The 12,398-nt window shown below is 40.1% G+C and overlaps 1 protein-coding gene across 2 annotated transcripts in view; it reads left to right on the top strand.

Moving 5' to 3' along the window:
• The first annotated feature begins 1,880 nt into the window (after positions 1 to 1,880).
• Positions 1,881 to 12,398, top strand: part of xpnpep1 (X-prolyl aminopeptidase (aminopeptidase P) 1, soluble) — a 57,264-nt gene continuing 46,746 nt past the window's right edge. Inside the window, exons 1-6 of one of the 2 annotated variants that reach the window (XM_049473284.1) lie at positions 1,881 to 2,004; positions 4,900 to 5,024; positions 6,038 to 6,101; positions 6,438 to 6,542; positions 9,526 to 9,618; positions 10,516 to 10,659. In XM_049473284.1, the coding sequence (XP_049329241.1) occupies positions 4,908 to 5,024; positions 6,038 to 6,101; positions 6,438 to 6,542; positions 9,526 to 9,618; positions 10,516 to 10,659 (523 nt within the window). In that variant the 5' untranslated portion in view covers positions 1,881 to 2,004; positions 4,900 to 4,907. Of the gene's footprint in view, positions 2,005 to 4,309; positions 4,463 to 4,899; positions 5,025 to 6,037; positions 6,102 to 6,437; positions 6,543 to 9,525; positions 9,619 to 10,515; positions 10,660 to 12,398 lie in introns of those variants that run through there. The other variant, XM_022662103.2, reaches the window with a different exon arrangement.

The following is a 12,398-nucleotide window of genomic DNA, read 5'->3' as shown; positions in this document are numbered from 1 at the left end:
CATCACTATATAGTTACATCATAACACCCCTACACTAAAACATCACTATATAGTTACATCATAACACCAATACACTATAACATCACTATATAGTTACATCATAACACCCATACACTAAAACATCACTATATAGTTACATCATAACACCCATACACTATAACATCACTATATAGTTACATCATAACACCCATACACTATAACATCACTATATAGTTACATCATAACACCCATACACTAAAACATCACTATATAGTTACATCATAACACCCATACACTATAACATCACTATATATAGTTACATCATAACACCCCTACACTATAACATCACTATATAGTTACATCATAACACCCATACACTATAACATCACTATATAGTTACATCATAACACCCATACACTATAACATCACTATATAGTTACATCATAACACCCCTACACTATAACATCACTATATAGTTACATCATAACACCCATACACTAAAACATCACTATATATAGTTACATCATAACACCCCTACACTATAACATCACTATATATAGTTACATCATAACACCCCTACACTATAACATCACTATATAGTTACATCATAACACCCATACACTATAACATCACTATATAGTTACATCATAACACCCATACACTATAACATCACTATATAGTTACATCATAACACCCCTACACTATAACATCACTATATAGTTACATCATAACACCCATACACTAAAACATCACTATATATAGTTACATCATAACACCCCTACACTATAACATCACTATATAGTTACATCATAACACCCCTACACTATAACATCACTATATAGTTACATCATAACACCCATACACTAAAACATCACTATATATAGTTACATCATAACACCCCTACACTATAACATCACTATATAGTTACATCATAACACCCATACACTAAAACATCACTATATATAGTTACATCATAACACCCATACACTATAACATCACTATATAGTTACATCATAACACCCATACACTAAAACATCACTATATATAGTTACATCATAACACCCCTACACTATAACATCACTATATAGTTACATCATAACACCCATACACTAAAACATCACTATATATAGTTACATCATAACACCCCTACACTAAAACATCACTATATAGTTACATCATAACACCCATACACTATAACATCACTAAATATAGTTACATCATACAACCCCTACACTATAACATCACTCTATAGTTACATCATAACACCCCTACACTATAACATCACTCTATAGTTACATCATAACACCCCTACACTATAACATCACTCTATAGTTACATCATAACACCCATACACTATAACATCACTATATAGTTACATCATAACACCCATACACTATAACATCACTATATAGTTACATCATAACACCCATACACTATAACATCACTATATAGTTACATCATACAACCCCTACACTATAACACCACTATTTAATAACATCATAACACCCCTACACTATAACATCACTATATAGTTACATCATAACACCCCTACACTATAACATCACTCTATAGTTACATCATAACACCCCTACACTATAACATCACTCTATAGTTACATCATAACACCCATACACTATAACATCACTATATAGTTACATCATAACACCCATACACTATAACATCACTATATAGTTACATCATACAACCCCTACACTATAACATCACTATTTAATAACATCATAACACCCCTACACTATAACATCACTATATAGTTACATCATAACAACCCTACACCATTACATCACTAAATAATAACATAATGCCCCCTCTACACTATCAGACCCCAGTAACTCATTGACTAAAGGGGGGCCGGTCTCCAGCGCATGAGGTGACTGGAAGCGCGAATGCGTCACGTGACGAGGCTACGTCAGCAGAGTAATGGCAGCCTCCTGCTTTCTGAACTAACAACACGGGGACAGGGGTTCTGAACGGCGGTTTTCTCTCAGCTAAAGTCCGGTCTGGAAGGTAACATCCCTCCGCCTCTCCGTCCTCCGCCCCCGGGACCGTTTCAGAGCGCGCTGCGGCGGAGGAAGGCTCGGGTTCGGCTCGCGTTGCTGGCGCGTGAACGGCGTTGTGATGTCGCGTGCTGCAGATGCGCGTGCCTGTTTACCCGCTGCTCGTTAGCGAGGTGGCTAACTAGCACAGCGGTTCCGCGCGGGTACGGGCTCTGAGAGCGAGGGCTATCGGTCGGTACGGGTGTCTTGGCTCAGCGCGGCGGCTGTTGTTTAGTTTATGCTGCGGTAGTTTATCGGGTGGGGGGGTGGGGTGGCTAAATGTTTATTTGAACATCTGATCACACCTCCCACCTCACTAACTAACTACTGCCCGATATAACCCGGTACCGCCGTATGTCCGTGTATCTGCTCCAGAAACCGTGAATTAAACACAGCGCGGGGTTAAAAACGGGCTCCATCATCTGACAGCTTGTTTATTTTCGTTACAGGATTCAGCCAATCAGCGATCGCTGGTGTGTTTTTGTCCGACGTGATTGGACAGGGCGCCGCTCAACAGTCATTCCTGTCTCTGTAGTAAAAATTCAATGAAAAATAAAGACAGGCCTCGTGTTCCCTTATAATAACGAGCTGTCTGTACAGATTTGATATTGAGATCTTTTGTGTATAATGTTTAATGGGTAAGATATAAATTAACTCCTTCACAGTGGGCAGGTGTACAATTCTAAGGAAACTTCTAGATGGGATTGTTTACATCCAAATTATTTTAGGAAATTCATAAAAGCTAAATCAAAAAAGTTGAATACTGAAATGATTATAAACATGCTGCTTAATGCCAGAGACACTTTTTGGTTTTATTTTTGTTTGGACAGTATAGTATCCCAGCAATAATAGTAATTTTACGTCCAAAGTATTTTAACACTTATGAAAGCTAATTTAACACATTTAATATGTAAAAATGCTTAGAAACTTACTGCCTAATTCTAGAGACACTATATAGTTTTAAAACTTTTGTTTGGACAATATTTTATCCCAAAAATAATTGCAGTAAATTATTGTTTTAATTATTTTAACCTAAAAGAGCCCATAGTGATGTGTGTGTGTCACATGCCCTTTAAAAAGCTGTGTAAAATTCTGTAAGAACTCTGTACTTCACTTTAACTTCTTATCTTTACTTAACTTTAAGTTAAGTAAAAGTCTAAATTTCTAGGTGATATATACGTTACCTTACATTAGGCGGATGCTTTTATCCAAAGAAACCTTTGTCGGGGGGATATACTGAACAACTTGAGAGCATCACTACATGACAGGGTGTGAATCTGTGTTCGTCCGTCTCACTTTATTTACAGAATGCAGTAGAGTTGGGTTAGCCCTCAAGATAAATGTATATCATTTTCAAAGTGTACTTTTTTGTTTTTACAGATCTGTTCCAACCAGTTTAACAATTAAAGCTTTAACTAAATGTTTTACTTTCCATATAACTAGTTCTGATCTGAGTTCTAGAACAAAATGTTAAATGCAATTATGTAAATGTTGTGGCATTCATGTTACATTAGGATTTAAACCTTAAAATATTTACATTCGTGTTTCCACAATAAGAAACATGAATGAGCATAAGTTTATCTGATTCTCTTGAATTCTTTCATTAAACTTCAGAAATGGGTCTGGACTCTCACCATTCTGTGCCAGTAATAGATTGGTAATATAATATTGAATAATATATTTACAGTAGAATGATAATGCAGTAACACCCCTTTAAAGTAACTTTTAAAAATTATTATAAATATTCATAAAGATAAAAAAAATAATAATTATACCACTTATTTAAATAGGTTGGTGTGTTATTAGGTATGTCATTCAGCAATGATTATGGTTATTAGGTATGGACGATATGGCCCTAAAATAAAATACATTTTACTGTATTTTTGCGTTAACAATGTTCTAGACAGTATGATAAAACCATTGACGTTTTTTAAATTAATTTTAAGAATGTACTTCTGCAACAAAATAAGTATTAATGTTTTATTTACTATAATATGAGTTTCGCACATTCATTAGAAACAACCCAATGCATAAAAATTTGTAAAAAAAACAATTTAAAGTAAATACAGTAAATAGCAAAATAAATACATAGTAGACTGCCTTCAAGATGGATTTTTTTAAATCAGCTTTCATACTGCTCTCCCATGACCCCTATCATGACCTTCTATAAACTGTCTGTAGGAAAAGCAAGGTTATGGTCTAAACTGTTATGCATTAACAGTTATGCAATTGTGTATCCTGATGCATCATAAATTGCAGTTAGCATCCAAAGTACCACATGAGAAGTCAATGTATAACTAGTGAACAGTCACATTTAGTCGTTTTATGCCACATAAAGGTTAGAAAGCTGAGGGCTCTCTGACTTCTCACTCTACTTTACCTCACACATCTTGATTTTTGGAGAAAGAAAGGGAAAAACATGAGCTCAGGTACTGTTTAAACTAAAGATTTTTCCTTTGACTTTTATCGACAGACTGCATTGTGAGAGTGTGTTTATTAACAGTGTTTAGAGCAGTGGATGTATTATATTGAGAATTGCTAACAATGGATAAAGATAAATAATTAACCTGGTTTGAATGAGGCTAACTGGATATGTAAAGTTGCCTCAGCCCCCCAGATCACCAGGGGCCAGTGGGTATGCTTCATAAGTTTGCCATTAAGGTTTTGTGGATCCAGACTGAATCTCTCTGTCTAACTTCAGAGTAAATGGGTGGGGCCAATCTGCTGTAGTTTAAGTGCTTTGGTGTTTGTGACACCACATAAAAACAGACTTTAAAAGTGTCGTTGAATTTTATCAATCATAGTTATAGTTTTTATTTTTATTAATAACAGTTTAAGTAAGCATTTTAATTGTATGTGATTGCAGGCACCGCCATGTCGCCAAAGATCACAGTGGAGCTGCTGAGGCAGCTGCGGCAAGCGATGAAGAATAGCAAACATATCACAGAGCCCCTCCAGGCCTACATCATTCCTTCAGGAGACGCGCATCAGGTATGAGGACCAACCCACAGTATCTTTCCAGTCAAGACTGTGAGTATGAAGGAGTAAAGTCAGAGTCGAGACTGAGGTACGGTAGAAGCCAAGGCTGCATGGTAATTCGGTCTAATTCAAGGCTGTGTGGTAGACAAGTTGAAGCCAAGACTCAGACATTGTAGAAGTTAAGGCCTAGGTAAAAAAGAGATGTTGCAGTTATTAAAGTCCTGTTTAACACTGAGATGTTGTAGTGGTTAAATCTGAGTTAAAAGAGTGTGGCTTTGTGGTTGTCAAGTGTCTGTGTCAAGACTGGGACTTTGTAGTAGTAAAGTCAGACTCTAATCTGAGACTGTGTGGCAGATGCATCCAAGTCAAGACATAGGCGCTGTAAAGTTAGGAGTCAAGACTGAGACTCTGTAGAAGGGAAGAGCTAAATAATGGGCAAAATAATTAGCTAAAGTTGAGTTTCTGAAGTCTGAGTCATGAAAGGCTTTGTAGTTGTTGTTGAGTTCTAGTCAAAAACTTTGCAGGAATAAAGTCAACACAGATCCTCTGTGGTAGTTGAGTCAAAGTCAAAACTGAGACTTTTTAGTAGTCAAGTCAGCCTAATTTAAGACTGTGTGGTAAAGTCCTAGTCAGGACAGAGACATTGTAGTAATCATGTCTGAGTCAAAATCAAGACTTTGATAATACAGACATTGTAGTGGTCAGGTCTGTATATATTGTTGCTGTTGTAATGCACACATTAAACACACAGATATTTCTGTAACAATAGATCTTTAAAATATCCTAAATATCACATTAGAATTAGTGTCATTATATGGTTTATTGGGGCATGTAGGGATAGCTGGTGAGATCCTGAATGTACTATTCAGCATTTCATCAGCTGTACAAGGGCTAAATCGATTCAGCTTGCATAAAGGTGTGTGTGTTGCTCTTAAGCAAGGATAAAATTGTATCCAACTGATTATTGATTAAATTATCGCATTAACCCCTGTTAACTCTTCACGTTTGGCTTTTTTTCTGAATAGAGTGAATACATTGCCCCATGTGACTGCAGACGCGAGTTCATCTGTGGCTTCAATGGCTCTGCAGGTACGGTTGTGTGTGTGTGTGTTTTTTTTTTCTTTAGATAAAATTTGAATATAGTCTAGTACTAGGCTTTTTCCCTGTCAGAGAAACAACCTCAGAAATGCTTCTCCAGACCAGAGGTGTCCAAAGCTTATGAGTGGTAATGAGGGGCTTTTTGATTAAAAGTCACAATTCATAAACATACGTCTGATGTGATAGTCGTGATGTGATACGTGTGCTGTCATATTCAATATTGGTGGTAAGAAAGTTGGAATCCAGCACAGGTAGCAGTAGCTGGAAGGTGTGGACATACTGATCAAATCTGGGTGGTGTTGTGTTTGTCTTATATGCTGGTTTTAGGCACTGCTATTGTGACAGAACAGCATGCTGCCATGTGGACAGATGGGCGGTACTTCCTGCAGGCCAGCCAACAGATGGACAACAACTGGACTCTGATGAAAATGGGTATGGTCAACATTAATGCCACAGTTGGTAAACATTGTGGTGGATTATGTAGGATTTTTCTTCTTGGCTTCTGAAATATACATTTAAAAGCATTTGTACTTCATATAACCTGTATTTACAGTATTAGTAGAACAGTATTTCAAAATACACTCTTAGTGGGTGCGAGAACCCTCCCTCTACTCATCATTTAACTTGGTTAGTTAGTGCTAAAACCTTTGCCACATTTCAGGCTTCAAACATAAAGATATGAAATTGTAATTGTTGTTTTGTGAAGAATCAACAAGAAGTGGGACACAATCGTAAAGTGGAGCAAAATGTTTTGGATATTTTAAACTTTTTTTATAGAAATAAAAAAAACTGAAAAGTGGGGCCAGTAATATTATACCCTTTACTTTCAGAGCAGCAAACTTACTCCAGAAGTTCAGTGAGGATTTCTGAATAATCCAATGTGGATCTAAATGACCGATGATGATAAATAGAATCCACCTGTGTGTAATCAAGCCTCTGTATAAATGCTCCTGCTCTGTGATCAGAGTCTCAGAGTTCTGTTTAAAATGAAGAGAGCATCATGAAGACCAAGAAACACACCAGGCAGGTCCGAGATACTGTGGTGGAGAAGTTTAAAGCCAGATTTGGATACAAAAAGATTTCCCAAGCTTTAAAAATCTCAAGGAGCGCCGTTCAAGCGATCATACTGAAATGGAAGGAGTATCAGACCACTGCAAATCTACCAAGACCCGGCCGTCCCTCTAAACTTTCAGCTCAAACAAGGAGAAGACTGATCAGACATGCAGCCAAAAGGCCCATGATCACTCTGAATGTACTGCAAGTAAGGAGGACGCTGAGGAGGATCAACCCCCGATCCACACCAGTACGCATACAGGAAGAACTGATCCACAGAGGATGCCATTTCCTCCGTGGTCCACACTGCCCTCACCCACCTGGAGCAGAAGGATTCCTACGTTCGGATGCTCTTTGTGGACTTCACATCTGCTTTCAACACCATGATTCCTCAGACCCTGATAACCAAACTCTCCTCACTTGGACTGAGCTCTTCCCTGTGCAACTGGGTCCTAGACTTCCTGACCAACAGGCCACAGTCTGTCATCTACTCCCCCACCGTAATCCTCAGCACTGGCTCCCCTCAGGGCTGTGTGCTGAGCCCCCTCCTGTTCACACTGCTCACATATGACTGCTCACCTCTCCATCCAGGCTGTCATATTGTGAAGTTTGCGGACGACACGGCAGTGGTTGGATGCATCACGAACAGAGATGAGTCCAGCTACAGGCAGGAGGTGGATTCGTGCAGAGAGAACAACCTCTGCATCAATGTAAAAAAGACAAAGGAGATGATTGTGGACTTCAGAAGGGGCCAGCATGCCCACCTCCCCCTGCACATTGGAGGATCTGCGGTGGAAGTGGTCGACAGCTACAGGTACTTGGGTGTGCACCTGAGCAGCAACCTCATCTGGAGCAACAACACTTCCACTCTGGTCAGGAAGGCACATCAGCGGCTCTACTTCCTCAGGAGGCTGAGACGAGCTGGACTCGGGAGCGCAGTCCTCACCTCCTTCTACAGATGTGTGGTGGAGAGCGTCGTGTGCTCCAGCATCAATGTGTGGCATGGAAGCTGCTCTGCTGCAGACAGGAAAGCTCTGCAGAGGGTGGTGAAGGCTGCACAGAGGATTGTTGGAGTTAGATTCCCCAGCACCACAGACATTTACACCTCCAGATGCAGGAAAAGGGCACTTCCTGTCCTGCTCCCCTCAGGCCGGAGGCTGTGGAGCATCAAGTGCAAAACAACTAGACTCAGAAACTGTAACTCAAACTGTAAGACTCAACACACTGCACTGTCACTTTACAACTACAATTACTGTTTACAAACACTGTAACCTTAAACCACACTGAGACACTTTACGCCCTTAATTCACATTATCATGCTGCTATAGCAAACTTGCACTCTGGACTTCATGTTGCTGCCACCTGCCTACTCTCCCTATTTTTTGTGTATTTATCTTGATGTCTATTTTGTTCTATTCTATTTTAATGTGTTCTTACTTTTATTTTATTTTATTTTATTTATATTGATCTATTTTAACATTTGCTTCTGGGTGTAAACTGGGTTGTAAGATCACAATTTTGTTCCAGCTCATGTACCACATGATGCGAATGACAATAAAATCTCCTTGAATCCTTGAAAACTGCAGAGATCTACAGCTAAGGTGGAAGACTCTTTCCATGGGAAAACAATCCCTGCCGTGCACTGCACAAATCTGGCCTTTATGGAAGAGTGGCAAGAAGAAAGCCATTTCTCAAAGATATCCATAAAAACTCTTGTTTAAAGTTTGCCACAAGCCACCTGGGAGACTCACTAAACATGTGGAAGAAGGTGCTCTGGTCAAATAAAAATCGAACATTTTGTCCACAATGCAAAACATTATGTTTGGCGTAAAAGCAACACAGCTCATCACCCTGAACAGACCATCCTCACTGTTAAACATGGTGGTGGCAGCATCATGGTTTGGGCCTGCCTTTCTTCAGCAGGGACAGGGAAGATGGTTAAAATTGATGGGAAGATGGATGGAGCCAAATACAGGAGCATTCTGGAAGAAAACCTGTTGGAGTGTGCAAAAGACCTGAGACGGGGACGGAGATTTATCTTCCAACAAGACAATGATCCAAAACATAAAGCAAAATCTACAGTGAAACGGTTCACAAATAAACGTATCCAGGTGTTTGAAAGGCCAAGTCAAAGTTCAGACCTGAATCCAATTGAGAATCTGTGGAAAGAGCTGAAACCTGCTGTTCACAAACCAACGCTCTCCATCAAACCTCACTGAGCTCCAGCTGTTTTGTAAGGAAGAATGGGCAAAAAATAATATTATACTATATATATAATAATATTACACGCCCCATTTTTCAGTTTAAAATTTCCAAGAATCTCAATCAGTGTAAACACTTCTCACATTATGTCCACATCCAGGTCTGAAGGAGACCCCATCGCAGGAGGACTGGCTCATCAGCATCCTGCCAGAAAACTCCAAAGTGGGGGTTGACCCCTGGATCATTGCTGCTGGTCAGTATTAACACTGCACCAATCCCATTTCTCTTTTGTATCTCTAGCCCTTGTTTTCAAGTGACTTGTACCTCTGTTCCAATGGGAAGGAATTGTGAATTGTGAAAACCCTTTAAGCACCCTTTACAGATAATGCTGGAGCACTACAGCAACCTAGCTGCTGGATAGCTAGTTATCTTTAAGGCATTGTATGTCTTCAGATAGGGGGCAAGTGGTGCAGCAATTCATTATTATTTTTCATTATTATAATTCCTCTCTGATGGGGAGCTTTTATTAGCTTTTACTTTATATTTCTAGTCCACCTGTAGCCTCTGTCCCCTGTTGCCCCATTTAGCTAGCTAGCTATCTTCTGAAACAAACTATAATTTTTTTTATCCTTGGAAAGGGGGGGTGGTTTAGGATGCTGAGTGAGTGTGTGCTGGGGGCAGGAATGGGATGGGAGGGTAGAGCAGGGCGGGAGTTCAGCATCCTCACAGCCTGATGGATGGAGCTGTCTCACAGTCTGCTGGTCCTTGCCCCGAGACTCCTCAGTCTCCTCCCTGATGGCAGCAGGCTGAAGAAGCTGTGTAGTGGGTAGTCAACATTAGAATTGCATTCATAAGTGTGTCTCAGTAAAAACAGTTTCAGTCTTATTGTCATTCTGTGCCAATAAATAAGTAAACGTGTACATTATCAAAAACATGGTTTACTATTAACATTAAATAAAGTGATGTAATAAGTCAAGTTAAGGGGTCCAGGGATTTTTTTTTTCTGCGAGTTATTCATACTCACAGTGTTCTTTCCTACGTGCGACACACGTCACGTTTGTTTATTTAGGCTCAAATATGGGTTAAATCTTTAGAAATAACACTCACTACCCCTTCCTATTTCTTCTATACTGCTTTTGTTGTCTTACAGACCAGTGGAAGACCATGGCTAAAGCTCTAAGCAGTGCTGGCCACTCTCTGGTTGCAGTACAGGAAAACCTCATTGATGCTATCTGGGAGGACCGACCTGCCCGGCCCAGCACAAAACTCAGTGCTCTGGGGCTTAAATACACAGGTAAACAAACACACACACACACACACTTCTTGAGGCCCAACACTTTAGCTTCAGCTTGAAGCACTTTTGGGACAGCCAATCGGCGCTCAACTGAACCTCATAAGCATTTTTTATGTCAGCTGGTGTACACTTGACATTCCCAAAGGCCGTATGTAATTTGATCACAAAGTGTTACCTCAAGGGATGGCTTGTGAACAGCTAATGTATAAAGTGTGAGGTGTTATCTTGTGATTAGGGTTGAACACTGACCAGCATACTGTTGTATTTTTTTTAATGCCAACCTCAATCCTCCAGCTTGAAATAGTTTGTGTACTGCTCCAAAAAACTTATTCCAAAATGTATTATATTAATCTCTTTCCTCAAAAATCTACACAAAGTACCTCATTATGACCATGTGAAAAAAGTTTTCTTGAGAATTCTGAAAATGTATTAAAAATAAAAAACTAAGAAATCACATTTACGTAAGTATTCACAGCCTTCGCCATGAAGCTCAAAATTGAGCTCAGGTGCATCCTGTTTCCACTGATCATCCTTGAGATGTTTCTACAGCTTAAATGGAGTCTATCTGTGGTAAATCCAGTTGATTGGACATGATTTGGAAAGGCACACACCTGTCTATATAAGGTCCCACAGTTGACTGCCTGTCAGAGTGCAAACATCAAACATGAAGTCAAAGGAATCGTCTGTAGACCGCCGAGACAAAATTGTCTCATGGCACAAATCCGGGGAAGGATGCAGAAAAATTTCTGCTGCTTTGAAGATCACAATGAGCACAGTGGCCTCCATCATTAGTAAATGGAAGAAGTTTGGAACCACCAGGACTCTTCCTAGAGCCGGCCGTCCGTCTAAACTGAGCGATCGGGGGAGAAGGGCCTCGGTCAGGGAGGTGACCAAGAACCCGATGGTCACTCTGTCAGAGCTCCAGCGTTCCTCCGTGGAGAGAGAAGACCCTTCCAGAAGGACAACCATCTCGTCAGCAATCCACCAATCAGGCCTGTATGCCTTAGTAAAAGGCACAAGGCAGCCCAAGGGAATTTACCAAAAGGCACCTGAAGGATTCTCAGCCCAGGAGAAACTAAATTCTCTGGTCTGATGAGACAAAGATTGAACTCTGTGGTGTGGACGCCAGGCGTCATGTTTGGAGGAAACCAGGCTCTGCTCATCACGAGGCCAATACCATCCCTACAGTCAAGCATGGAGGGGGCAGCATCATGCTATGGGGATGTTTTTCAGCTGCAGGAACTGGCAGATTAGTCAGGATAGAGGGAAAGATGAATGCAGCTGTACAGAGACATCCTGGATGAAAACCTGCTCCAGAGCGCTCTTGACCTCAGACTGGGGCGACGGTTCATTTTTCAGCAGGACGACGATCTGAAGCACACAGCCAAGATCTCAAAGGAGTGGCTCTGTGAATGTCCTGGAGAACATCTCTGGAGAGATCTGAAAATGGCTGTGCACAGACATCTCCCACCCAACCTGATGGAGCTTCAGAGTTACTGCAAAGAAGAATGGGCAAAACTAAATAAAGAGAGGGGTGCCAAGCTTGTGACATCATATTCAAAAAACCTTGAGGCTGTAGTTGCTGCCAAGGGTATTTCTACAAAGTATTAAGCAAAGGCTTTGAATTTTTAAGGAAAGATATTAATTTAGTACAATTTGGAATAAGGCTGTAACGTAACAAAATGTGGAAAAAGTGAAGCGCTGTGAATACTTTCCGGATGCGCTGTATATACACTTCT

This window comes from Astyanax mexicanus, unplaced genomic scaffold (assembly GCF_023375975.1).
Source record: "Astyanax mexicanus isolate ESR-SI-001 unplaced genomic scaffold, AstMex3_surface scaffold_36, whole genome shotgun sequence".
Taxonomy (NCBI): domain Eukaryota; kingdom Metazoa; phylum Chordata; class Actinopteri; order Characiformes; family Acestrorhamphidae; genus Astyanax; species Astyanax mexicanus.
Note: the sequence above shows the minus strand (reverse complement) of the source record. Positions and strands in the feature narration are given on the sequence as shown.